This window comes from Colletotrichum paranaense, assembly GCF_030867605.1.
Source record: "Colletotrichum paranaense strain IMI 384185 chromosome Unknown Scaffold_1.1, whole genome shotgun sequence".
In the NCBI taxonomy this organism is placed as follows: domain Eukaryota; kingdom Fungi; phylum Ascomycota; class Sordariomycetes; order Glomerellales; family Glomerellaceae; genus Colletotrichum; species Colletotrichum paranaense.
The window spans coordinates 5053091-5078599 of NW_026848959.1; the positions used below are offsets into that span (position 1 = coordinate 5053091).

Here is a 25509-nt window from a genome sequence, read left to right on the forward strand (position 1 = left end):
TCAATGATTCTTTTGATCCCTCGAAAATGTTCGCCAGTGACACTTCAATAGCACATACTCTACTAGAGATGCAAGCCAGCTTGACGAGCCAGGTCTTGGTCAATGTCCGTACTAAAGTCTAGATAAACTTTTCAGAACGCCCCTATCCTTGTTACAACTCCCGTGCTCAGCAATCCGCCTTATTGCCGATCAGTCACCGAGATTAACGGAAATAAAGTGATCAATCACATCTAATCAGATTTTCGATCAAAGTTTCGGAAACCTCCGTAGGAGAGGCAATCGTGAAGTCTTGTCAATTACCGCAGACTGAATTTCCACAATTTGCCAAGTCTAGGTTTTCCCAGCGAAAAAGTTGCGGACGGACTAAGGATGTGTCAGGCAAGCACTATGTGTCGTCGCCCCAGACTTCTGAGTTCACTGACTGCCCATCATGGAGACGCCTGATGAGGAATGTATAAGACTATGTCAGTCACCAGCAGCTTCGGATCAAGCTGACACTCGCAGGTAGAGCTCCTCTGCAACCCTCTACGTCCCTTCAGTCTCGATACGAAGTCCTTCTCCCAATGCGCCTCTCATTCGTAGCCGTCTGGCTATCCTCAGCCACGGCTCTAGCCGCCGCCGCCGTGGACTGGAAAACCGTCAAGTGCCAAGGTACGGTCATTGATGCAAAGGCCTTGCCTGACAAGAGATGGGCGGCAGCCGGCGCCACTGAGGCCCTCAACGAGGTACTCAAGGCCTGGAAGGAGTACGACTCTGGCCCGAACGAGGTCAAGTTCGAGTTTAGCCAGTTCGCGTCGTGGTATCTCGGCGGCCCGGAGATGTGGCGATGCACGCAGCTGCTTGACGTGCCTTGCTCAACGTCTTTGACGTGCGAGGATACCAAGTACCCCGCTGGCCATCTGATTCTCAACTCCTTCTCCAAGATGCACCAAGTAAGTCCCGCGTCCCAATGGGAGACATTACATGTTCTACGTGTGCGAACAGCGACTAACGACTGACTCAGTTCCACCGTCGGTACTTCGAGGCTCTCGACCAGGCACAGATGGACATTCAGTCCGAGATGGGTCTCTTTGCCGAGAAATTCTCTGTCCCTCTTGCAGAGAGCGACTCTTCGGCGAGAATGCAGAGAATTATGCTCAACGTCATCTACGGAGTCGTTGGTATTGCGCAAGCTTACACCAACAACATCTGTAAGTCTCCCGAAGAACTCTCTAATGTCATTGATTTATCAAAGCTAACGATTTGAAAAGTTGTGTACTCGGCCCTGTTCCAGAGTTTTCTCACTCAGACAATGCGATCTCAAATCACCACAACCAGCAGTTACACAATCTTCACCAGTTGGGCTATTGGAAAGGATTTCCTCCTTCCGTAAGTCTCAAACTTCATAAATTATAGCTCACGATGATTCGGATCACTGACGCCAGCAAACAGAGGTGCTTCACCCAAGCCTGCCTATGGAACATTGTCTGCTATGATGGGCGACGTGTTCGACAGCTGGAAGGCAGCTGAGGTCGAGTACCTCAAGAGAATTTTTACTCCCAGAGATGACGCTACGATCAAGTTCTTGACTGCCGCGCTGGACAACGGCCTCATGTCTGCCACCCCCGACGACATTGACTTCAGGGAGATGTCCAAGGTGATCAAGAAGCTCTTCTACCCCAACCTCATGCTTGCTGCCTGGGAGACTGTTCCCTCGGCTCGGAGACCTTTCGTCCTGTATGTTGCCCACTCTCTAGCGCACCTCAACGAACCGTTACTAACATGCAGCACCAGCCAAACCGGTCTCCCCTGCAAGATGGGCAAGACCGAGAGAGACGATTCTCTCTGGCCATTCTTGCCTGCCGACTCACACGAGAGGGCTGCTGCCTGCTACAACGGCGCCCTTTTCTACCTTCTCGACATCAGAAACGAGGGTGTGGAGTTGAGCATTGGTCACCCCTCCATCAGACCCAGTGAAAACAACCCCTTCTCTGCCCTCTTTGGCACGGACACCATGGATGGCAAGCAGTGGGGTGGTGTCACAAAGGAAGACATCGTCGCCGCTGTGTATGGAGGCTGGGTCGAGGGCGGCCGGATGAACAACAACTTCAACATGAATTACACCAACATACAGCCCAGCGAGGGATCCAGCTTGTGGTTTGGAAACGGCATTCGCGTGCCTGGCTACGTCAAGATGCCGCTCTGTAACAACATTTACACCATTGTTGGCAATGTGGAGTTTGGCAAGCCAGAGACCAACCCTTCCTGGCCTTGTGCTAGTCTTCCCGTCATTAAGCCTTCTAGATAATCATCTTCGACCTTATGTAGTTTTAGGCAATTTGACTTGATATGTGGAATGCACCAAGAACTGTTATGAGTATGATGGTCTAGCTCAATCGCTGCACTTGAACAAGGTACCTATAGTATCAGTGCCATGGCAATGAATGTTGCTATACATACAAGCCTGATTCTCAATCGCGCTGGTAATGTAAGTCTACCATGTACTACCATTTTTCTAGAGTGTAAGGTCCCTGGACGTAGTTCTGCTCTGTTCGCTGTCACGCCACAAAAATTGAAGAGAACCCCTCTCCAAAGAAACATGGAAATGCGCCGTTCGTGACATCCTTTTTTGCCCACATTCGCTACATGTATTCGCATACTTAGAGTTTCCAGCTGACCGAATATGAGTATATCTGTTTTCTTGGTAATCTCCTCCATGGGACACGGCGAAAGACCTATTGGTTGATTACCAAAAGTATCCCGTGCCGCCACTCCATTGCCTCTTTGAGCAATATTTATGCAGTCATACGGCAAGTTACGCATATAGGAAGGTCGTGAAGCACTTCAGCGGCGTTCTGGGCCCATTTGTTCTTCCTTCCATCCAACGAACTTGGGTCTAGACCTTGTGCTCGTGGATATTGTATTTTAACCGCACATTATAAGACCGGTGAAAATGCCATGAAGTCCCATTTTATATCAGCATGTACATGATCCAAGTCTTCATCACCTGCCCCGTCGCTGACGTGTTATACGTCCAGCAAGACACTCCTTGGATAGCTCAAGAAGCCTCCATCATCTCATCATGTCAGAACTATCGGTCTCGCAGTCGATCCCCGTCGCCGAACTCGAGAACGCCACTGAATTTCTCAGCAAAAGACTTCAAGAGGCATCTCTTTCAGACTAAGACACAGATGATTATGACACTGAATCATCCGGCGAAGACACTGCGCCCCAGGACATCTTCAACCCCAGCCAGTGCCTCTTTTGCAATGAGCTCAGCACAGAATTCGCAGAAAGCATGCTGCACATGCAGAAGCGCCATGGGCTCTCTATTCCAAATCTCGGAAGTCTGATAGTAGACCTGGAGACGTTGATCAAATACTATCATCTCGTCATGGTCGAGTACAAGGAGTGTCTCTACTGCAGCTCCGTCAGGAACACAGCCCAGGCCGTCCGGCAGCACATGACGGGCAAGTCACACTGTCGGATCGACATTGGCAAGCCAGACTCAGAATTCAGAGACTTTTATGATCTCGGCTCTAGTTGTGGCAGAGACAGCGAGGACAATTTCGGATGCCGGCGTTTCGCCGACTCGGACGAAGACAGCAGAGAGTTGGCATCTGGAAAGGTCGTATCGCACCGAAATAGGAAGAAAGCTAAAAATCACCGGAAGCCTACTCAAGGCCAGAGGAAAGCCAGCGACTCACTGCTGGTTGGTAAAAGTTCACTAAGAGAAGACGCATCGACAGCCTTGACAGCAAGTGGTGATAGCAAGAAGGGTCTGACGGCAGCAGCCGTCAAGGGGAACAGAATTTTCGAGAAGCAATTAGCCACGCTTCGCCCAGCCGATCGACAGGTCTTGTCGCACTTGCGGCTCCCACAACAGAGGGCTCTGGTAGCCAAGGCGAAGAAACAGCAAGAGACTTGGAACAGCGAGCAGGTGGCGCAGAAGATTAAGATTCAAATGAAGGCCAGATAAGGGCCAGTCTGCAATATTTATCAATCGATTTCACCCTATTCGAAAACGTTGCTATTCCTTGTATCATGTCTGGAGTGAAGAGATCATTACTCTGGCACGGAAACAGTGCTGGATCGGAGCGGAAGCCCGGACTCGGCGTAAGCGGGACACAAAGCCGTTGCTGGCCGGCCGATGTCCAGGGCCAACTTTAAATATGTCTTCAATGTCAACCACAATGAGTTTCAACCGCTGTTTTTATGCTAAAATGGTGAGATGATGAACATAGCTACTCATAGGGTCAAAAATCAAAAGAAATATGACAAGAGTGGGATTCGAACCCACGCCAATTACTTGACTAGCACCTGAAGCTAGCGCCTTAGACCGCTCGGCCATCTTGCCTTGATTTTCCCAGCGGGTTTGTATCCTGAGTAGCAACGGATCGAGCTTCGCAGCCTCGCGCGAGTGTGCCTGTCGTCTCGCGCGACATCCGTCTTTTGCAGCTCCAGTCACCGACTTGAAGGTTTTCTAGTTGACGCGATCAGGGAGAGAAGAGACTGGACGACTTCACATCGCTCGGCCATCTTGCCTTGGTCTTCCTGGAAGGTAGGGGTGAAATATCATTACTGAAGTGAGTACTAAGTTTAGATATGAGAACGAACTACTTATCTAGAATGTTACGTTTACTCCTCAGCATCCATTCAGGAATGCATAAACACTCGAATCTTCGACTCCAATGTATAAGTACTCGTCCCTACTGTCTCCATTCAAGTCCCCAAACGTCACCATATTCGAGGTTGACCAATTTGGTAAATAGCTTACTCCGGAAGCGATTGATCCCGGGTTCCACCACACCAAGGGAGCGACGGCAGCCCAGTTCTGGCTCTGCGGGCCGCGGTTATACCACGCATTCAGCCCGCCTGTGGCACTCTCAACGGCAATGTAGTCATCACGACCGTCACCGTTCAAGTCAGCAAAACGAACGTTCTCACGGCTGGTGCCGACTCCACTAGCGATCACGCCCCAGTTCCACCATCCCCAGCCGCCTGTTTCGCGACGCCCTTGGTTGATGTATAGGGTAGCCGCGCCATTCTCTGCGAGGTGGATGAAGTCCGCTTTGCCATCGCCATTCATATCAGCAAAGCGCACACCTGTACATCAAAGTCAAGGTTAGTTTTGGTTTTGAACCGAAGAAAGCAGTGACTGAAGTCAAGTAGCGACTTACCTTGGCCGTCTCCAATGCCCGTGGCGATCTCTTCGCCGGCGCCTGGACCCCAGATAACTTTGACTTGGCCATCAGAGGCGAAGCCCCTATTCCACCACACCGTCGCAGATCCAGAATCCTTGACCCAGATAAACTCGGAACGACCATCACCATCGATATCAGCAAAGCGAACCTGGTGTCCCTGTGCCCCGCCACCACTCGCAATAACACCGACAGGTTGCCACTGAACCTTACCAGCATTTGGACCCTCGTCGGGAGCTTTGCCAATGTTCCAGTACATGTAAACCTCGCCGTTCTCACTGACGTGAAGGTAGTCGTCCCGCCCGTCGCCGTCAATATCCGCCATGAAGACAGCAGTGGCGTTATTTTCGAGGGCCGCGCTTCCGAGCCCACCGCCGGAGGCGACTGTGCCCTGAGGGATCCAGGTGGGCACCGTCCCGCACACGACACCGCCACCGCCGTTGTCCGGAGGCTGACCCGCAACAGGATCGTCGATCCAGCGATTCTCGAATGCCTGCTGCACGCCGTTCCACCAGTTAGTAGCCATGATAATGTAGCTTAGATCGTTGGGGTGCAGCCCGTCGATCAGATCCGCCGTGCCGACAGCTTCGTCCATGCGAATGACTAGCACCTTCTTGCCGTCGTCCGCGCGGGCGTTCATAGCATCCTCAACACCGTCGTTAAAGGCGTTGATACGAGCTTGCATGCTTGTGGAGGTGGACGGGATGATGCGGGCCACGAGCACGGTTGCATCGGGGCATTTGGCGATGATCATGTCCACCAGGTTCATCAGGCGGTTAACAGCTCCAACTGCACCAGCATCGCTGCCCATATCGTTGGTGCCCGCATGTAGCAGGACAACATTGGGCCGCTGTGGGAGAACGCGCTCTGCGTACCCGGAAATCTCGGCGATTGTGGCACCGTTATGGCCCTCGTGGTCGGCATCGTCGGCATCGCCTGACCGAACGGAACCGATCATGTCAACAACGTTGTGACCCTCAGTGGCGAGGTTGTAGAAGTAGCCACGGTACCCGGCATTGCTGCTGCTACCGAAGCCGTTGGTAATCGAGTCTCCTAAAGGTAGCACACGCAGGTCTGGTCGCTCAGGTTCAGGCTCGGGCTCAGGGTCAGAGGGAGGGTTGCATCCGTTATTAGGAGGTAGGTTGCCAGGCGAGCCCTCGTCGATGTCTTTGTCAAACTCAATCCGGAGAAGAGGATTGGTGCAAATGACTTGACCACTAGGGTGCTGGTTACATTGTCGATCAACGAGTTTCCCCAAATTGTCCGCAAACTGATGACCTATCCCGAAACTTGCACTTCCGAAATTATGGTTCTCCAGAATGTTGCGATGATCCGGCGTAGGGAACCCGTTCCAACTGACCAAATCAGCAAGCTGCCACTCCTTTTTGTGATTCTCCAACTGGTCATCCGCTTCATTTGCGAATCGGAAGGCATGTGTTGAGGGCCCGTCTTTATGGTAAACAATCTATCAATACACGTTAGGCGATAAACGACCACGGGTTCAGAGTTACTATCATACCTTGGGATGGACTTCATTGTGCCATCGCACCTCGTCCGCATTTTTGCAGTCGTAACCGCCATGTGCCGAGGCACATACTATTTTTTGTACGGTGCTGTCATCTGGAACCAAGACAATGATATGCTCCCAGTCGTGGCGGTGTCCAGTACCGGGCCCGATAGCGTAGTCCTTCTCAAAGTAATAGTCATACATGTAAGCACACCAGCCATTATTACATCGCTGCCGTGAGCTACGGCCAATCTGGTCAGCATCAAACAGTCGAGTGAACGATAATCGAGGAGCTAACTTACTAAACGTTGGAGTTGTCAAGATCAGCCTCGTCACGGCAGCCTTGCCACTCGCCACTACCTTCAGATAAACCCTCAGAAACACGCTTGTCGCAGCCAATAGCAGGCACATTGTAGCAGCCATCAGTATCAAAGTCTTGAAAAGATATTAGCAGTGGGAAAACAGGCAGCTACCAGCTTCATTGCAAGAAGCGATCTTACCAAGAGCCGGTTGGTGGCGAAGATCGTTCTCCGTAGCCCATTCCGGAAGCTTCGTAGGGGGCTCGACACTCTGTCTCAGCGTAAGAGCATGAGAGGGCGAGAAAAGTGCTGCCCCAAGGAGCCAGAGAGCAGTTTTTGCTAGAGCATGCTGACCTCGTCGTGAGGATGTGGATAACGACATATTTGCGAAGGATAGTGTCTTTTGCTGAGAATCTAGCAGCTTGCTTTCGGGCTAATACATCAAATGGACCGACTAACAATGGGGGACACAAGTTATATACTTGACTCCTAACAATTGAACCTATGCGCAGAGACTTCGATAGACAAAGGATTGTTTGCGAGGTGAAAGACTGCACTGCACGTCTTTGCTAACATTCGCTGTTGATTCCGGAGTATGGGCTGTCAAAAGCAGCTGCCTAAGAGAGCGTAGCAGAACATAGTTGAAGTGAGATCTTAGGTTATTCGTTAGTTTGTCTTGGCTAATCAACATCCTAGTTTGTATAACTGTCCTGCGGTATTTTCTGCTTTTGGTTTTTATAAATGGCAAATTACTTGAGGGAATTCAGAGCCGATAAGGCCCTGATCTCTTCGCAGTCAGAGCCAGTCATGGGCCAGAACCAGGACTACTGAATCCATTGTCAAGCACGAACAGCGGGTCAAAAGAATCTGGAGGTGTCTGGACTCGGGGCTGAGGGTCGAAGATATTTCCTTGCACGAAAATAGCGCCCAGAGTAAATGCATCTTGATTTCGCTTGCCCTATCTGGACGACGCTGGCTCACTTGTACATGCACATCGGCTTACATGATTTGCCAAGCCAGCAAGCGAGCGAAGTTTAAATCAAATATCTGACATAAGAACATCCCCTGTATAGAAGACTATGCTTACTGTTGCAGCTGAAAGGGTTCGTTAAGCTTGCAAACGAGTAAAGACGAAATGACTATCTGACACAAATTACTCCCTGCTGAGAAGAATATGCTTGGGGTTGCCGATGTGGAGGTAATTCACCGCCGCAAGGCACAAATTGTATGTGGAGCCCTTCGTCTTTCTAATTATTATTCTTTGTGTATCTTGACATCTGGTGGATCCAGCCGGTGGGCGATACCTACCTACTTTAGGTAACTGAAGAATCCTTCACAGAAAAGCTGACACGAAGCCGAACGATTCGGGGAAGTTGAGAAGAGTTGGTGGCGGCATCGGACCCGGAAGGCCCGAGCTGGGACCGGATGTGGCATTCCGGCCGAGCCCACCGCCACCAGGGAACCCGAGCCTGAGCCGACGCCGTCAGGCGAGATTTGCCTTGCGGGTTGGTCAGCGGCCTTTATAGAAGGGTACAACGACTTTGGCAACGTCGCCTTCAAGCACGACGATCTCTGTGGCCACGACTGGGTCCGTGTCGACGACTTTAAGATTGATGGCACTTGCGACCTGGCCCAGAACAAGTTCAGGGTCTCGTTTGCGCTGTGCGGGTGACGGCCTACTTTGAAGATTCCGGGCCGTGTTGGGAGACACTCGGTTGCGGTATGCAGCTTGTGGTGGACGACAAGAGGTATTATCCTGCTGTTAAGGTGGACTCCATGTAAGCCCCGTGTTTTGAGACTTGTACGGCGGAACCGGTGTTTGGATGTACCATAGGAATCTTGAAGTTCCTATGTGCCCATCTGCCAATGAAGTTAAGCCTTGGTTGATCCTTTCCTTCAAACTTCCCGCGATCATTTTCTTGTGACGCCAAAAGAGCTAGCAGGTATAGCTTAGTGTCAATTAGCAAGTCTCCTTTTGCTAGCATACAAAAGACTCTATCTCCTCCTATCGCGTCCTCAACTCTAAGGCTGACTCCTCCCGTTGTTCCCATCAGCCAGGTTCTCCGTGCTTCGCCCAGCCTTGACCTCCTCCCTCCAAACCGACCTCTCCTGCTCAGCTACACCAGGACCCTTGTACACACTTCCGTACAACCCAGAAGCCCAACTCGCGCCATCCTTGGCCTTCTGGCTGTTGCTGTCCTTGAACTTGCGACGATACCATTTCCCATACGCCAACAGGTAGTAGAGCCTGAAGCACAAGAGTGCAAATTTGTCGTGCTCCAAATCCTCGGGGTAATCCGCGCCCATGTCGACAGCGGCAGCAATACCAGACATGATGGCGACCTCGTGCGCATTGACCAGAGTCCATGAGCCTGCGAAACGGACGCGCTTCTTGGCTTGGAGGAACATTATCCACGGTACGACAAAGGTGTAGTGCTTCCATGTGTGGCAAAGCTGATGCCACCAGTCGGCGCGGATGATCTTGTCCTTGTCAATCTCGCTGTCGGTCCAGTGCTTGCGGTCGCGGTCCTTGTTCAGGTAGATGGTCTGGAAGACGTGCTGCTCAAAGGGAACCTTGTCGGGGAACTGGGACTGGTAGTTGGTGGTGTCAAAGCACATCTCCAGCTTGGAAAGGTCATCGTCGTACATGCGAATGTAGTACATGGGTCTAAAGTTGTCCTTGGCGAACGCAAGGCGGGATGACTCGTCAACCTCGCCCTTCTTGCCGAGTGTCTTTACAGCCTTCTTCTCGTCGTAAAAGTTCTCATAGTACTTCTTCATGTAGTCGGCGTCGTTGTGAGTAATTGTGATGTCGTCGGAGAAGGTAGCCGAGCCGAGCACCTTGCGCTCGCGCCATGATGAGGTCTTGCCCAGGATCTTCTTAGCGGTGTCGGCAAGGACGCACATGACGATCTCGTCGTAGTGTTCCTCTGACTCGATTGCGTCTGGGTCGCCGCCAACGGGGTTATGTCCGTCTTCCACGGGGGTCCGGGGTTTGGTCTTTACGAGGACGCCGCGCTTGTTGCGGTGGACAACCTCAGTGAGCTCCGTCGACAAGCGAACAGTCACGCCTCGAGACTCAAGGTCCTTCTTCCAGGTAGTATAGAAATCGGTAAAGTTGGGGAAGACGACCATCGGCGGCTGGTTGGAGGCGACGCTGTTCGGGTCGGCGGGGTACCACATTCCATAAGTTGGCGAAGTACAAAGACGTTCCAACATGATGGCGGGCACCTCTGGCGTCGCGTTGCCAGTACCAAGGAAGAGAGCAGTCATGGGCAATCCCACGACGTTTGTGAACTCGTCTGAGAATCGAAACAGCTTGAAGACAACTTTCAACGGCAGTAGTGCGAAAAAAACTTCGAACCACCTCATAATCTTGAGCATGAAAGCCAGTCTGCGGACTTCGGCCTGGTGCTTCTCGATAAACTCGGTCGGGAAGACGTTAGTCCAGAACTTATCGTCCTTACCAAAGGAGACCTGAAGCTTGACGGGATCCGCGTGGTAGCCTTGGCGGGCGAACATGGTCAGCGTGTGGTGGAAGATGTAGCTGCCGCCCTGTACACCCTGGTTGAACCAGCTCGCGCCGTGTCGCTCCTTGTTAATGGGCATCGAAAAGGCCTGTCCTCCGCAGTAATCGACCGAGTCGATGAGGGTCACATCGAACTTGTCCGGGTGGTTCGAGAGATGGTACGCTGTCGACATGCTACGACATGTGAGTCTCTCGCCGTGCGAATTACAATCGTTCGTCTTGATAGTTTTGCTTACCCAGCAGCACCGGCGCCGACAACGAGGACCCTCTTCCGCCCATCCTTGCCTATATTTCCGTTTTGCGACATGGTTTTGGAGCCGTTTTGCTCAAGGTCACGATTGGGATCCTGAGATGCCATCAATGTCAAAGGAGAGATTCGTTATCTCATCACATCAGTACGGACATCCCAGCTGGCATGCGGACGCGTGCGGGTCAAATATGGGACGAGAAATGTGTAGCTATGGCGTCTATGACGCTGTGACATTGAGTTTAATGAGGTCACCACCCGCAAAGCGCCTCTTTGTTGTTCACCTGCGCCCACTACGCCCAGGGGGAAGCTACTAGCGATCGATCCGGGGGATCCACCCCCAAGAAGATCCTAAAGATCGGGACTAGGGTGTCACGGTGCTTAAATCGTTAGCGGATGCGCTGGACGACGCCTGTCACACCTCGTGCGCTCACATGTAAACATGAGCGTGTCACTCTTTTCTCACCTTCATCACGATGAGAGAGCTTTAAGCTCCTGAAGGGCAAAGTTCTAGACCACGTCGAAAGTTTGGGGCTGAAGACGAACTGCTATTCACATGAGTGACCGTATCATGAACTTGTCGAATCTCGAGTCCAGACTAACACAATGCAGAGATCACCCCACTATAGACTCTGGTAACACTCAACTGAAGATATTCAAGAGGTATTAAAATGCTTAGATACGCGTAGAAATTCCCGATTCCGGCTGTCAATCAATCTACTTACCTCGCCCAGGTTCACAGAATTACACGATGTGTCTCAACTCACTCTCGCCATTCACTCTCACCACTCACTCTCATCAAAGCTTAGCAGCCTTCTGCAACTGCCTCACGAACCGCCCATCATCCCTATCCCACCATGGCCAGAACGGAACACTCTCCCGATCAACAGACCCCGTAAACTCAGGCTTCCTCCTCTCCAAGAAACTCTTCACCCCCTCAACATTGTCCTCCGTCCCAGCAAGCTGCACAAACACCCTCGAATCCAACACGTGCGCCCCCTCAGGCGAAGCCGGACAATACACCATCATATCCCTCATCAACTTACCACTCACCAACGACGTATTCTCAGCCAGATCCTCCGCCAACCTCACCGCGTACTCCACCGTCGCCCCCGGCGAGGGCAAAAACTTTGAAAACAGCCCGCTGACAAGCGGATCCGTGACGGGGTACATGTCCCCGGTCGCGACGACGTGGTTGGCGCGCGAGAGGCCTATGAGGCGCGGGAGGAAGAAGGCGCTGCAGGATTCGAGGACGAGACCGCGCCGGGAGAAGGGGAAGCCGCACCGCGCGCCCTCGTAGGCTACCCGGATCGTGGCCGGGAGGATCATTGTCAGACCGACGCCGGCGGCGGGGCCGTTGACGGCGGCGATGGTGGGTTTCTTACAGTTTGAGATTGCCAGCGCGACGCGTCCGCCCCTGTGTGAAGAGTGAAGTATGCATCAGTCCGAATTCGCGTTAAGTATCCTGCGGGATTACTGTTTCTATGGCTTTGGAATCAGGCAAGGCTCACCAATCCCTAAAATCCCTCATCGATTCCTCCGTCTCCTTGAGGGCCATCATACCCATAAACCCAACATCCAGGTCCGCCCCTCCGGAGAACGCCTTGCCTGCCCCCGTGATGACGACCGTGCGGACCCGCGGGTCCTCGCTGACGGTGTTGAAGATCACCTCGAGGCCGGTGAACATGTCTCCCTTCATGGCGTTGTACTTTTTGGGCCGGTTGAGGGTGACCATGATGACCTTTGTAACGGATGAGGAGCTCGCTGGGACATGGGAGACGAGTAGGCCATCGTACTTGAACGAAGCGTATGATTCGGGCAGCTTATTTGGGGATGAGGCCATTGTTTTTTGCGAATCTGTTCTATGAGTGCTTGTGATTTACTATCAAAGGTGAAATTGCCGTCAATGATGCAACGTAAACAGCGACTGCCATCAGTTTCTGTCATTCTACTTATATGTCTCCGGTCTACAGTTCGCGGAGGGAGCCTCGGCAGATTCACCACTGCATGTAAGTAATCACTAATCGACAAAACATCAACTTGGCCGAAGCATCCTGCGAAATGCCTGTCGACCCCGCGTTCAACCCGTCGACCCCAACTTTGAATCCTGACAACTGAGTTCTGGAGTGACATTGACCACCCTTGTGTACGACGCCTCGGCTGGGACTTTGGTTTGCAGGTGCATCTGATAGGATAGATGAAAATACAGTTAAATATGACGGCCTGTTGTTACGGCCGGTTCATGGGGTCCAGGTCTCACGAGTCTGTTTGCTCTCATTAACGCCAGCTTTCCCAAGTTGGCAAGTCTAGGCAGGTAGGAGAAGACTTGATAGAGGCTTATGGCTATTCATCGCCTACCGAGTCTTGGCTCGGGACGATGTTAATGCCCATAGTCACGGAGTAAAGAATGATCGGTGGTCGATCAATTATATGGAAAGCAGAAGCGATGACCACCAACCCCATAGGAACGAATACAACGGGATGCCGTTCAGGAGTCTAAGTTCTCATCGTTTCTTCATGCCATCATGAGCCAAACGTAGCTTTCCATACCTGTCGTCGTCAATAAGCTGCTGAGCACCACCTCAACTTGGCTACAATCATACGTTTCGTGATATGTAAGTCACGAGCGTCGTATTCCCTGGTCCTAAAGGAACCAGAAGCAGCTCAATGGTGTGTTTCACGAAATATCGATCTATTCTCAAGCAAAGACTGCTAACATAAGACATGCAAGCAAGTCTCTGGACTTCCAAGTCGGTGCTTGGCAGGAGATCAGATCTCGCCAAGTATCGCCCTCAGATGTTGACATCAAGCCTGGACCTCATGCCCTGCGATCAAGCCCGTTTGATTCTTCAAAGATCCTCAAACACAGGCTCCTTCTTCTCAGCAGATAATCTCTCGGCAATGGCGTTCAGCCACGCTCCCAGCCTCACGCCCGCCTTCCCAATCACCTCATCAACGACTTCCCAGTTCTCATCAAAGTACCCCTCGCTGAGGTCATTCGACTTCAACCAAGCCAGACCCTTCTTCAGCACGTGCGAACAGACGTACGCATTCGACTCCGTGGCCCAGCCCAACGCACACGAACCCGTCTTGAGATCAATGCACTGCCCGTCCGTTGCGTTGACACCCGCCTGCTCTTGGCGTTGATAGAGGTCAGCTGCCCATGAGGCGGCGGCAACCTTCTCCTGCGGAATGCTCAGGTGCGGCGGCAGACCGCGGATGCGGTGCGGAATCTGGGTATCCCAGACGGAGTGCAGGCTCATTGGGCCGTTGCAGACACCGTGATTGGGCTGGCGGCGCCAGCAGACGGGCCGGATGTCGTTGCCGCCGCGAAGGAGACCTGTGGCGTGCAGGGGCTGATGGATATCGCCCAGGAAGTGTATTACAAACATTGTCGCGTTCTTGCGGTCAATGTGTGGGAGGCTCGTATCGAGTATTTGAGATGTCTGGTCCGAGCAGGTCAGTCTTGATGATTGCTGCGATGCAAGGGTGGTTCTTACGTAGTTTGTGATGGCGGAGATGATGCAGCCACTGGATGGGCAGTCTTGAGGGTACTTCATGCCGCACATACTAGGGGGGTCGTCGCGGGGATCTGGCAAGTTGTGAGCTTTTGGATCTTGCGAGCGTGGCTATGGCATGGTGAAGGGACAGGATTCGTACTGATGTAGTGATACTTGCTTGCCCAGCCCATGTGGCCTCTGAGTGTATCGGCCCAAGTCGCAGCATCGGAGAAGTCATAGTTGCGATCGTTGGCGAGCAGGTCTCCGTAGATGGCGGCGGCTTCATCAGTTAGGTACTTCTCGGCGAGATATCCGACGGTACGGTGACCGACATTGCCCCAAGAAACGACCGATCTGGCGGCCGCGGCCAGGAGAATAGTAGAGAGACGCATCTTCAGTTATGTTGAAGCTGTATGTGTAAGAGCGTTGTCGGTTCTTTGGCAACCTGCGACGCAAACGCGGAGCTTGGAGCTCTTATCAGATATCGCCGTTCCCCCTCCAGCGAGTGACCCGTGCGACAGGCTAACCCGTTGCATCGCACTATTGGGCTGTCACCTCTCAAGTGGCTGGCTGCCGTCTGATGTGGCACGTCGAGACACGGCGGCAGCAGCTCTCGGAGTCTTCCGCAGTTGAACGGCCATTTGGTGCTTTTGATTGGAGAGAGACACAACAGGGCTGAGACGCAGGTCCAGAATGGGGACTGGAGCTCTCTGTTCACGACTCAGCTCGAGGGGAGCTCTGAGGCGGGAGTTTTGATACTGGTGAGGTGTGGACACTGGACAGCTGAGAGCTCTGCTAACAGATTGGCGTGCCAGTCGTGCCAGCCTGGTGCTAGAATCTGCCGGTTGGCTTGTATGCGTACTTGAGAAATCGTTGAGTACTGGATGGGAATGACGTCTCGATCGGCGAGCTGAGGATATTTGGGAAACGATTGTCAGGGTGAATGAGCCGGCAAACGGAGTGTCCAACTGCGTACCGAAGCAGTTGTCCCGGCCGAGCTCGGATCTTCACTGACGCCCGGGGGAGCATTCTGGCACAATACGCAGATGGTTGACTCAAACGACGGCATTTGACGAGGATGTGATCTGTAGCTGTTCCTATCCTGCCTTGCCTGCTGCAACTGAACCTCGAACTGTTGGCCAGCGTTGGTGGTAGCGGTTAGAGCATTCAGCAACTGCTCAAGATGCCCAACCCATGTCTCACAGCGTCGGCCACAACCCAATGAGCCGTCTCGAAACTTAGCACAACGTCTGCCTTAGAGTGGTCATTGAGATCCCCCATGGGGTGGCACTGGTGGATAGTTGGCGCCATCAGCCGCAGGTGGACTGTGGAGGGCGAGACAAGCTCCTAGACCCAGGATTCCCAGAGAGTCAAGACTGGAGCGCTGGCATTGCCGAGGCGGGCTTGGCTCAGCTTCAGCTCTTGGAGGGTGGCGCATTGATGCCCTCCATTACCAGACTCCCAGTGCCTGCGTCCTGGCCCGTAGGAATGCTCGGGACCTGGCAGGGGTTCCTCACATCAACATGGCTCCCGGCACCTCAGGCCAATGATGTGTTGTGTGTCAAGCTGCGAGGGCCGAGCTCCTGCTCGGTTCAGCATGGAGACAGCATCAAGGGATAATCCACGGCGAGTGGGCGAATCAAGCTGGTGGGTGTTAATCTTGTGGTTGTGTCGCACTTTGTAGTTGGAGTTGGGAGTCCACTGGGCAAAAGCTTTGTTGTTAGGTACGAAGTACTTTGGCACGTTTGGGTGCCCGTTTTGGGGATTGCCTCAGGTACCTCACCTAATGACGATAAGCCAAGATAAGATAAGCCAGACCCAAGACCGCCCGATAAGGATAAGTGACCTCAGAGTCCCCGTCCTTTGAGGTTTGAACAGCTGCCGCAGATCGGGCTGCTGCAATTTGGGCCTGCCAATAGCGTCCCAAAGCCTGTAATCTCGCTGCAAGGACCCCTAGACTCACTTATCACAGACCAGATTTCCCACTACCTAGGTACCTTACTCCAGGGAAGTGATTCCCCGCCGTTGGCGATAAGCAGGCGAAGAAAGCTGACGTTATCATTGATGCCATCACGAATTGCGCACCCATCTAATTACCCCTCTGCCTCGATGCGCAGCACGCGACACACGATATCTCACAAGCCACCACCTTGCTGTCAAGCCTAGGACGCTTCAACTGCTTTGACTGGTCGACCCTTGACTCGTTCATCTGCCCAGCCACACAGCCAGAACGAGCCGTTTCGACAGCCCCCAGAACCACGGCAAGCGGCTAGGTACTACGCATCAGCCACCATGTCCGAGGACCTATTCAGACCAGCACTGATCGTCGTTGACTTTCAAGAAGACTTTTGCCCGCCTGTAAGTACCTGAGATGGACGTTTGACTTCTTGGTTCGTCACATCTTGGCCCATTCGCGGTGTGAAGCCTGAAGTGAGCTCTCGTCGCTGCTGAGACTAAGTGAGACTAATATCGCCTCGAGAACGGCTCACTTGCCGTGGCAAACGGCCGCGACATTCATCCCGTTGTCAACTCACTACTACGCCTACCGTTTGCGATCAAGATTGCCACGAAAGACTGGCATCCCCAAGACCACATCTCGTTCGCATCAAACCACGATGGCAAGCAACCCTTCGTCGATGCCATCGATATCGTCAACCCGCGAAACAGCGCCGAGACATTCCACACCCGCCTGTGGCCAGTGCACTGTGTACAGGGTACGCCCGGTGCAGCCCTGGTGCCGGAGCTAGATGCCTCAGCCGTAGACACTGTTATCGAAAAGGGCCAGAATAAGGACGTTGAGATGTACAGCGTCTTTTACGACCCCTTCCAATCACCCAGAGTGTCCGACAGCGGACTTGCGGCCTCTCTCAAGGACAAGCGCGTCACGGACGTCTATGTGGTCGGTCTGGCTGGTGACTACTGCGTCAAGTGTACGGCGCTGGATGCCCAGAAGGAGGGGTTCCGGACCTTCATCGTGGAAGAGGGTACCAGGCCGGTGGACGCCGAGAAATGGGACGAGTGCAAGGGCGCCCTGGAGGCCAGCGGAGTCAAGATCATCAGCATGGAGGGCCCGGAGGTCCGTAGGGTTGGAGCGGTTGGACGGGGATGAGGGGCCGATCAACGTTGTACTCCAAAGCCGTCTGATATCTTTGACACCGAAAACCCCAGAGCAGAGGCCAACGATGCTTCCGTGTTCCCTCCAAGATAGGTTATGCGATGAGTTCGGGATATCTGTTGTTTCAGAGACTGATGGCGTTTGGGGAACCGCCGAGCTGGGTTTACCAGCATCAGCTTCAATGGTGTATACTTTGGGCACATGCATTGATACAGCTCTTGACCGGTTACACAGGTGCTGTATTTGTATGCATGGATAGCTTGAGGCGATGTGAGAGGTTACGTAGCTTGGTAACGATGGAACGGCCGTGTATCCGTATTCTGTGCTCTCCCCTTTGTCGTCATGTCTGAGATTAAGATTGTCTTCTTGCCTCTACTTGTAGTAAGGCCACAGCTATTGTAGCTCGTCAACGGCCGCTAGCAAAGTAGCTTGCCTACCCTGCGGGCTTGGTTCGTAACAGCCAGCGAGCAGAATTGACTGACAGCATGGAGTATCCATAGCGTGTTCGTAGACATTCTCAGTCTAGTGAAGAGTAACAAGGACTCGCTGTGCCGTCGTCGACGTGGTCAGCGATGCTTGGATAGTGGCGGGTCGCGAAGGATCCGTGGCCCCGCGACAGAGCAGCAAGGCCCGGGGGAAAGGGCAGACTCGGGACCTTCAGCTGGTCTATGCAGGCGCAGACTTTCGGGGGGCCAGTGAGGAGACCACTGACAAGGCTTGAGGGGGGTGGGTGCCAGGTAAGAAACAAAGACGGGGAACAAGGCAAGAATAATACAGGGAGATCGCCAGGGGTTCGCTGCACAGATCTGACGTTGATGGACATTGGCGACGAACCTTTGACCGTGACTGGAGCTTCACCGCCGGACTGTACCCGCTGATGCCCACCAAGGCCGGAAACGTCAAGATAACATGAGAAAGGACCGGGAGGAGGGGGGATTCAAGTTGAGTGGGCAGGAGGATTTTCCCTCATTATCAGATCAGGCCCGCAAGAGGGGATAGTCCGAGAGAGGCTAGAGACCTTAAAGAGGCTGGAAGAGGGCAGAGAAAAGTCTCTTGTCTCCCGTCTGGGCATTAGAATCTGGATGAATGGCCATGTCGAGTGGCATTTCTCCATCTGGGGAGGCTGGCAGGGGATGGAAGAGTTTTCGACAAGGGGTCTTGCGCATCGTGAGACTGAGGTGGGAATTTGAGCAGAGTCATCTTTTCGTACCAGCAGTGAGATGTCGCTGGTGAGGCTCATGCGGCACAGCTATCTATCCGTGATAACGTAAGTCCAAGATGATGCATGAACGGAGTTGAACTGAATTGTTTTTGCAACCAAACGGAATTGGGAAACTTCTACGGAGTAGCAAGGACCTTTAGAAAAATGGCGTCTCAAATGCAGGAGCAGAGTGCAGTGCCAACGAAAAGCAGCAGGAAGGAGCCATCCACCATCGTTGCACTGCTGCAGGAGCGGGAGACCCACTGCAATTCTAATCAAAGCCGCCTTTCCTAATCGGGACATTTTGTAGGTGTCAATTCTCATTCGATTTGGGGACTGGAAAGAAGAACTGTTCCCTTCCTTCATTGTATCGAAGAAGGTACGGATACCAAGGTACAGCTACCTTAGGTACCCAAGGTAGGTTAGGTACCCTACGAAAAAGGATGCGAAGAAGGAAACCACGCCCAGTGATACACAGTTCAACATCTTCATCTGAGCTCAGGTTTCACTTCGGGTTGTTTAAGGTAAAGGAGCCTCACGTTCCTGTCACCTCAACGCATTTCAACAGCAAAAGGCGGCCTTCCAGAAGCGACTTAACCACAGAAGGACGCACGACGCATGGCGCACAGGTGCTGCAACACGCCTAGCCCTCGACACAACCAAGGCACCGAACGACGCCTTACTACCACCGTCCCTGCTGTGTCTGTGGTTACCTTGCTTCATCCGTCTCTTTGGGGCACAGCAGCTGAAGAATTGTCGCAGCAGGTCCCGTGTTTGTAGGTATGACGCGGCGACCAGGCGGCGGTGCTCTTGGAAATTTGAGAGTCTTGACAAGTTCACAAAGTCAGACTTCCATTGGAATTAGGCACCAGAGTATTCTATGCCAAAGGCAAGATACGAATAAGCGTGGCTGATCTTGAGGTGCGTTATCGGCTTATTCGATTTGGAAGCGAGGTGTGCTGCATGTCTCAAGCAGGCCTGATAAGCTGATAAGATGGGTACATTTGGGGTTCAAACATCCAGATCATCAAGCAAACACCACACCTTCAAGTCGAGCAAACTGCATTTGAGGCTGATTTAGCTGGGTCTCAGCTGTTGATCAATTCTGTAGAACGAAACCTTTCCACTGCTGCTTCTCCAATGACATTTTTGAGTTCTCTCTGACCGAAAAACCGCAGAGACTAACAACAGAGCCACATAGTATGGCACATTACCTAGAGCGAAGAGCAACGAGTGGATGAGATGTGACGCGCCATCCGTGCGGGTGCGTCGTCTGCAGCTAGGCAGTGCCGTGGCTCCCAATGACACATTTGCTACTGCCTTACGTGCGCTTACCTAGGTATTAGGTTGGCTTTGAACATTCGCACTTTGCCCAAGTTGGACGTACAAAAGATACTGTGATAGACGTTAGTGACGATGGAAGCCTTTAGTGCCCGCCTGGCCTTTCCCAACACTCCGCAAGATGGTCTTAGCGGATGGCAATACCCAAGGTAGGCTGGTTGCTGCCGCGAATGGATGTGACAGGCGCACCAACTTGTCACAACGCCCAACGTCTGCCAGCCTCTGAAGAAACAAATGAACACTAGGTAGGTACCTTAGACCGTTGACGCTCACGAATCGGTCGGTGTTGGGCATGACACAACGGGAGCACCCTGTGTGCATTTGGTTCAGCGTGATAATACAACGGTGTGCTCTGCCTTTCTGGGATTAGTCTGCGAGTGTACCTCTCAGAGTCCCGCGGTACATCGGCGCGGACCATCATCGGTAAATTTGCATTTGGTGGGGCAGCAACTAGGTACGTATTTTCTACCCTTGTCCAATTCATCACTTTTTTTTTTTTTTCTCTCTTGCAGTGTTCCTCTTCGGCCCAGAATGGCCATCCCATGGCTGGCACTGCTCATCCTCATTGCCCACCACCACCAAAAAAAAAAAAAAAAAAAAAAAAGATACACAACTTGCGCCAACATGTCGCTGGGATTACCATCATTTCACTTTCCGTCCCAAAGTGGATCCTCGAGATACTTTCTTACGTATACGGTTTGTCACAAAACAACAAGTACCTAGAGCACCTCACCTGGCTGCTTGTTCCCTCCGTTCGCTGTGCCATTGACAAGCATCCGGGTGTCTGGCAACTCTCTTTTTTGGTTTTTTGATCTTATTTTCTGTGTTGTTATTCCCTGCACCTTACTGTAAAGGTACTTACTGCGAAAGTTAAGGTGGGAGGAACACGAACCATTGCTTAAGCTCGCTCCTATCCCCTCGTGCCTCTCTCCTATCTTATCCTTCACACCTCTTTTTTATCAAGGTCAGGCAGGTTGTTGCTCCTCTGACCACAAGGTCTTATCCTGTCTGTTTCTCTGCTCTCTTGATCCTCGCCCCCCCGCTACGCCACTTGTGAATACATTAGTGCCGTGGTGGTCTCCATATCTTTAAAAGGTACCTGGCTGCCCGTTGCATCGCGACTCTTGATTCCCGTCTTGCTCCTCTCCCTCTCCCCTTCTGAGCGATCTTCTCCCCCCACCCCTTTTGCAAGGCATCCTCTTCAACAGGAACTGAGCAATCCACTCCCGTCTCCGATTCGAGCACTTCAACAGCTCCTTGCGACTTCGGCTCTCCGCGACCACCACCCTCGATCTCCGACACCTTTCGCAACCACCTCTTTAATTTTATTTTGCTCACTGGCCGTCCCTGTCGAAAACTTCTCTTCCCCCTCTCTCGTGTCATCGTGGTGTGTGAGCTTTTGAGGCACTTTGCTGCAAAATCTAAACTCCAAAACGACGTCAACGGCGTTGGCTCAACAGGTACGTCCAATACAACCCTCCAATCGGCATTGCACCGCACCGCATCGCATCGCACCGCAGCGCGCATCCCACACAATCCCATCTCATCTCCGTCGCCAAAATTCCTCAACCCAAATTCCAGCCGACCCATCGCTCTCTGCCTCTCTCTTCCACCAAAGACACCAACCACCCCTCCGCGTCTTTTCGCGCACAATTGCCTCTTGCCCGGCTTCCGAAAGTCCTTCAATCACTAATCGCAACAAACAGGCTCCGCCTTCGTCCTCTTCTCTTCGGTCGTTGTACACCAATGCCTTCCTTCTAATAGACGATCTTGATTCACCGCAACTTTCGCCATGATATCCTCAACACTTCTCCCCCGCCGTTTTCGGGGTGAGCAGCCCGCCGCTCAGGCCGCTGCTCCCTCCTGGGTCAACAAAAAGATCACGCCCGCCTTAAAGTTCCTCTCCAAGCTCGCCTGCTCGCACCCTATCCATACCGTTGTCATTGTTGCGGTCTTGGCCAGCACTTCCTACGTTGGATTGCTGCAGGAGAGCTTGTTCGATGCCACCATCAGCGTTCGCACCGCCGACTGGTCATCCCTCGTCGAGGGCAGCCGACGCCTGCAAGCCGGTCCCGAAACTGCCTGGAAATGGCAGAATGTCGAGCCCGAGGCCTCCATCGCCGGTGAAGTCGACCACCAGGCCCTCCTGACCCTCGTCTTCCCCGAGTCTCAGTCCCCCGAGTCGATCAACACCGCCCCGCGCACCCACGCCGTCCCGATTCCCCAGAACCTCTCCATTACCTCGCTTCCCTCGACCTCCAACTCTCTCACCACCTACTCCCAGGACAGTGCTCTCGCCTTCGCCGTACCCTACTCCCAGGCCGCCGAGTTCCTGTCAGTAGCCCAGGAGATTCCCGATGCCACCAGCGACGAGACCGAGACAATGCACGGCAAGGAGAAGAAGATGTGGATTATGAAGGCTGCCAAGGTTCACACCCGTAACAGTCTGGTGCAGTGGGCTCGCAACGGCTGGACAGAGTTCCTCGACCTGCTCAAGAACGCCGAGGCTCTCGACATCTTCATCATGGTCCTTGGCTACCTGTCCATGCACCTGACCTTTGTCTCCCTCTTCCTCTCCATGCGCCGCATGGGCTCCAACTTCTGGCTCTTCACCAACGTCCTCTTCTCCTCCGTCTTCGCCTTCCTGTTTGGTCTGCTTGTCACCACCAAGCTCGGTGTCCCAATCACAATGGTGCTGCTGTCTGAGGGCCTGCCATTCTTGGTTGTGACCATTGGATTCGAGAAGAACATCATTCTTACCCGTGCCGTGCTCTCCCACGCTGTTGAGCACCGCCGGCCGCAAGAGAACAAGGATAACAGAAAGTCCAGCAAGAAGTCCGACGTGTCATCCCCCAATGTCATCCAGTACGCTGTGCAGGCAGCCATCAAGGAGAAGGGCTACGATATTGTCAAGGATTACGCCATCGAGATCGGTATTCTCGTTCTCGGTGCTGCCTCTGGCGTCCAGGGTGGCCTCCAGCAGTTCTGCTTCCTTGCCGCCTGGATTCTCTTCTTCGACTGCATCCTTCTCTTCTCCTTCTATACCGCCATCCTGAGTATCAAGCTCGAGATCAACCGCATCAAGCGCCATGTCCAGATGCGCCGCGCCCTTGAAGACGACGGCGTTAGCCACCGCGTGGCCGAGAACGTGGCCAAGAGCAACGATTGGCCCGAGTTCGACGGCAAGGCCCCCAAGGAGACTTCTTTGTTCGGCAAGCAGATGAAGAGCAGCAACGTTCCCAAATTTAAGGTGCTTATGGTCAGCGGTTTCGTCCTGATCAACGCCATCAACATCTGCACCATTCCTTTCCGCAACTCTAGCTCTCTCCCCAGCTTGTCTTCCCTCACTGGCGGCCTCAGCGCCGTTGTCACTGCTCCTCCTGTCGACCCCTTCAAGGTTGCCTCAAACGGCCTCGACGCCATTTTAGAATCCGCAAAGGCCAACGAGCGCCCCACCGTTGTTACTGTCCTTACACCCATCAAGTACGAGCTCGAGTACCCCTCCATCCACTACGCGCTTCCTTCTCCTGCTAGCAAGTCTGGCCAGAAGCACGAGGATGAGTACGACACTTTCGAGAGCTACGGTATGGGCGGCCGCATGGTTGGCAGTATCCTGAAGAGTCTCGAGGACCCCGTTCTCTCCAAGTGGATCATTGTTGCCCTCGCCATGAGTGTTGCCCTGAACGGCTACCTCTTCAACGCTGCTCGCTGGGGTATCAAGGATCCCAACGTCCCCGACCACCAGATCGACCCCAAGGAGCTCGCTCGCGCCGAAAAGTTTAACGATACCGATTCGGCTACCCTGCCCCTTGGCGAGTACATTCCCGAGACGCCTAGGCCTGCCACACCCGCGGAGACCGACGACGAGTCCGAGGCCAAATCTGGTAAACCTGCTACTCCGGTCGAGCAGCGCACCATTGCCCAGCTCGAGAAGATGATTGCCGAGAAGCGTGTGCACGAGATGACTGATCAGGAGATTGTCGGCATGTCTCTCCGTGGCAAGATTCCTGGTTACTCTCTCGAACGCACTTTGAAGGATTTCACTCGCGCTGTCAAGATTCGCCGTTCCATCATCTCCCGCACCAACGCCACTTCCGACTTGACTAACGGTCTCGAGCGCTCCAAGCTTCCCTACCACAACTACAACTGGGAGCGTGTCTTTGGCGCTTGCTGCGAGAATGTCGTCGGTTACCTTCCCCTGCCTGTCGGTGTCGCTGGCCCTCTTGTTATCGACGGACAGAGCTACTTCATCCCCATGGCTACCACCGAGGGTGTCCTGGTCGCCTCTGCCAGCCGTGGCTGCAAGGCCATCAACTCTGGTGGCGGTGCAGTTACCGTCCTCACTGGCGATGGCATGACCCGTGGACCTTGTGTCGGATTCGAGACTCTGGAACGTGCCGGCGCTGCCAAGATCTGGCTCGATTCCGAGGCTGGCCAGAACACGATGAAGAAGGCTTTCAACTCTACCAGTAACTTTGCTCGTCTTCAGACCATGAAGACTGCGCTGGCCGGAACCAACCTCTACATTCGCTTCAAGACGACCACTGGTGACGCTATGGGTATGAACATGATCTCCAAGGGTGTCGAGCACGCTCTCTCCGTCATGGCGTCCGAGGGTTTCGAGGACATGAGCATCGTTTCGGTCTCTGGTAACTACTGCACGGACAAGAAGGCCGCCGCTATCAACTGGATTGACGGTCGTGGAAAAAGTGTCGTCGCCGAGGCTATTATCCCCGCCGACGTTGTCAAGAACGTCCTCAAGAGTGATGTTGACACTCTCGTCCAGCTCAACGTTGACAAGAACCTGATTGGCTCTGCCATGGCTGGTTCCATCGGAGGATTCAACGCCCATGCCGCCAACATCGTCGCCGCCATCTTCCTCGCCACCGGACAAGATCCTGCGCAAGTCGTGGAGAGTGCCAACTGTATCACCATCATGAAGAAGTAAGTCTCGATTCTGTACCATATTTATGTGCTACCACTAACGGTCTCCAGCCTTCGTGGTTCTCTCCAAATCTCCGTCTCCATGCCCTCGCTTGAAGTCGGTACCCTCGGTGGCGGAACCATTCTTGAGCCCCAGAGTGCCATGCTCGATATGCTCGGTGTTCGCGGTCCCCACCCCACAACCCCGGGCGAGAACGCCCGCCGTCTGGCCCGTATTATTGCTGCTGGTGTCCTGGCTGGTGAACTGTCACTGTGCAGTGCCTTGGCTGCCGGTCACCTTGTTAGAGCGCACATGCAGCACAACCGTTCCGCACCCCCTACGCGGACCAACACGCCGGCTCCGGCCAGCGGAACCATGACACCCGTCGGCCTGGCCATGACTAGTGCCGTTGAAAAGGCTGCTGGCAAGAGCGCAGCGGCTGTCGAGCGGGCGCGTCGTTGAGTCCGCTTAGTCGCTGTATATACGCAAAAGAAAAACAGGCATGAGACATAATTATGGAGTTTTGGGGATAGAGTAAACATTACATGGCGATTGATGCACTATTTTCGCATACGCTGCATTGCACTTACAGTAGCAGGGGGAAGAAATCATGCACCTCGCAAGACGGTGCGCTGGCCACGCCAGCTTGTATGTAGAATCAGATAC

The 25509-nt window shown here is 53.3% G+C and overlaps 8 protein-coding genes across 8 annotated transcripts, besides 1 other annotated feature; 4 read left to right on the forward strand and 4 right to left on the reverse strand.

Annotated features, from left to right (window-relative positions):
- Nucleotides 1-430: 430 nt before the first annotated feature.
- Nucleotides 431-2287, forward strand: CPAR01_01755 (uncharacterized protein; the record flags this gene model as incomplete). The annotated part of the gene is made up of 5 exons (XM_060486044.1): nt 431-452; nt 505-932; nt 1004-1190; nt 1251-1368; nt 1432-2287. The coding sequence occupies 5 exons, from the start codon at nt 431-433 to the stop codon at nt 2285-2287; spliced, it is 1611 nt and encodes a 536-aa protein (XP_060356901.1).
- A 673-nt stretch (nt 2288-2960) lies between these two features.
- Nucleotides 2961-3958, forward strand: CPAR01_01756 (TRI15; the record flags this gene model as incomplete). The annotated part of the gene is made up of 2 exons (XM_060486045.1): nt 2961-3063; nt 3171-3958. 2 exons carry the CDS (start codon nt 2961-2963, stop codon nt 3956-3958), a joined length of 891 nt encoding a protein of 296 aa, XP_060356902.1.
- A 666-nt stretch (nt 3959-4624) lies between these two features.
- On the reverse strand, nt 4625-7368 carry CPAR01_01757 (uncharacterized protein; the record flags this gene model as incomplete). Its single annotated transcript, XM_060486046.1, has 5 exons — nt 4625-5085; nt 5160-6645; nt 6700-6928; nt 6990-7122; nt 7188-7368. 5 exons carry the CDS (start codon nt 7366-7368, stop codon nt 4625-4627), a joined length of 2490 nt encoding a protein of 829 aa, XP_060356903.1.
- Nucleotides 7369-9008: 1640 nt separating this feature from the next.
- CPAR01_01758 (FAD dependent oxidoreductase) lies at nt 9009-10822 on the reverse strand (the record flags this gene model as incomplete). Its single annotated transcript, XM_060486047.1, has 2 exons — nt 9009-10689; nt 10752-10822. 2 exons carry the CDS (start codon nt 10820-10822, stop codon nt 9009-9011), a joined length of 1752 nt encoding a protein of 583 aa, XP_060356904.1.
- Nucleotides 10823-11560: 738 nt separating this feature from the next.
- CPAR01_01759 (uncharacterized protein) lies at nt 11561-12605 on the reverse strand (the record flags this gene model as incomplete). Its single annotated transcript, XM_060486048.1, has 2 exons — nt 11561-12179; nt 12274-12605. 2 exons carry the CDS (start codon nt 12603-12605, stop codon nt 11561-11563), a joined length of 951 nt encoding a protein of 316 aa, XP_060356905.1.
- A 1006-nt stretch (nt 12606-13611) lies between these two features.
- On the reverse strand, nt 13612-14654 carry CPAR01_01760 (S1/P1 Nuclease; the record flags this gene model as incomplete). Its single annotated transcript, XM_060486049.1, has 3 exons — nt 13612-14208; nt 14263-14354; nt 14423-14654. 3 exons carry the CDS (start codon nt 14652-14654, stop codon nt 13612-13614), a joined length of 921 nt encoding a protein of 306 aa, XP_060356906.1.
- An 887-nt stretch (nt 14655-15541) lies between these two features.
- Nucleotides 15542-15613: a sequence feature (Short protein (CPAR01_01761, KAK1547794.1) was converted to a misc_feature.).
- A 941-nt stretch (nt 15614-16554) lies between these two features.
- CPAR01_01762 (isochorismatase) lies at nt 16555-17371 on the forward strand (the record flags this gene model as incomplete). Its single annotated transcript, XM_060486050.1, has 2 exons — nt 16555-16620; nt 16742-17371. 2 exons carry the CDS (start codon nt 16555-16557, stop codon nt 17369-17371), a joined length of 696 nt encoding a protein of 231 aa, XP_060356907.1.
- A 4340-nt stretch (nt 17372-21711) lies between these two features.
- On the forward strand, nt 21712-25305 carry CPAR01_01763 (hydroxymethylglutaryl-coenzyme A reductase; the record flags this gene model as incomplete). Its single annotated transcript, XM_060486051.1, has 2 exons — nt 21712-24863; nt 24915-25305. 2 exons carry the CDS (start codon nt 21712-21714, stop codon nt 25303-25305), a joined length of 3543 nt encoding a protein of 1180 aa, XP_060356908.1.
- Nucleotides 25306-25509: the final 204 nt, after the last annotated feature.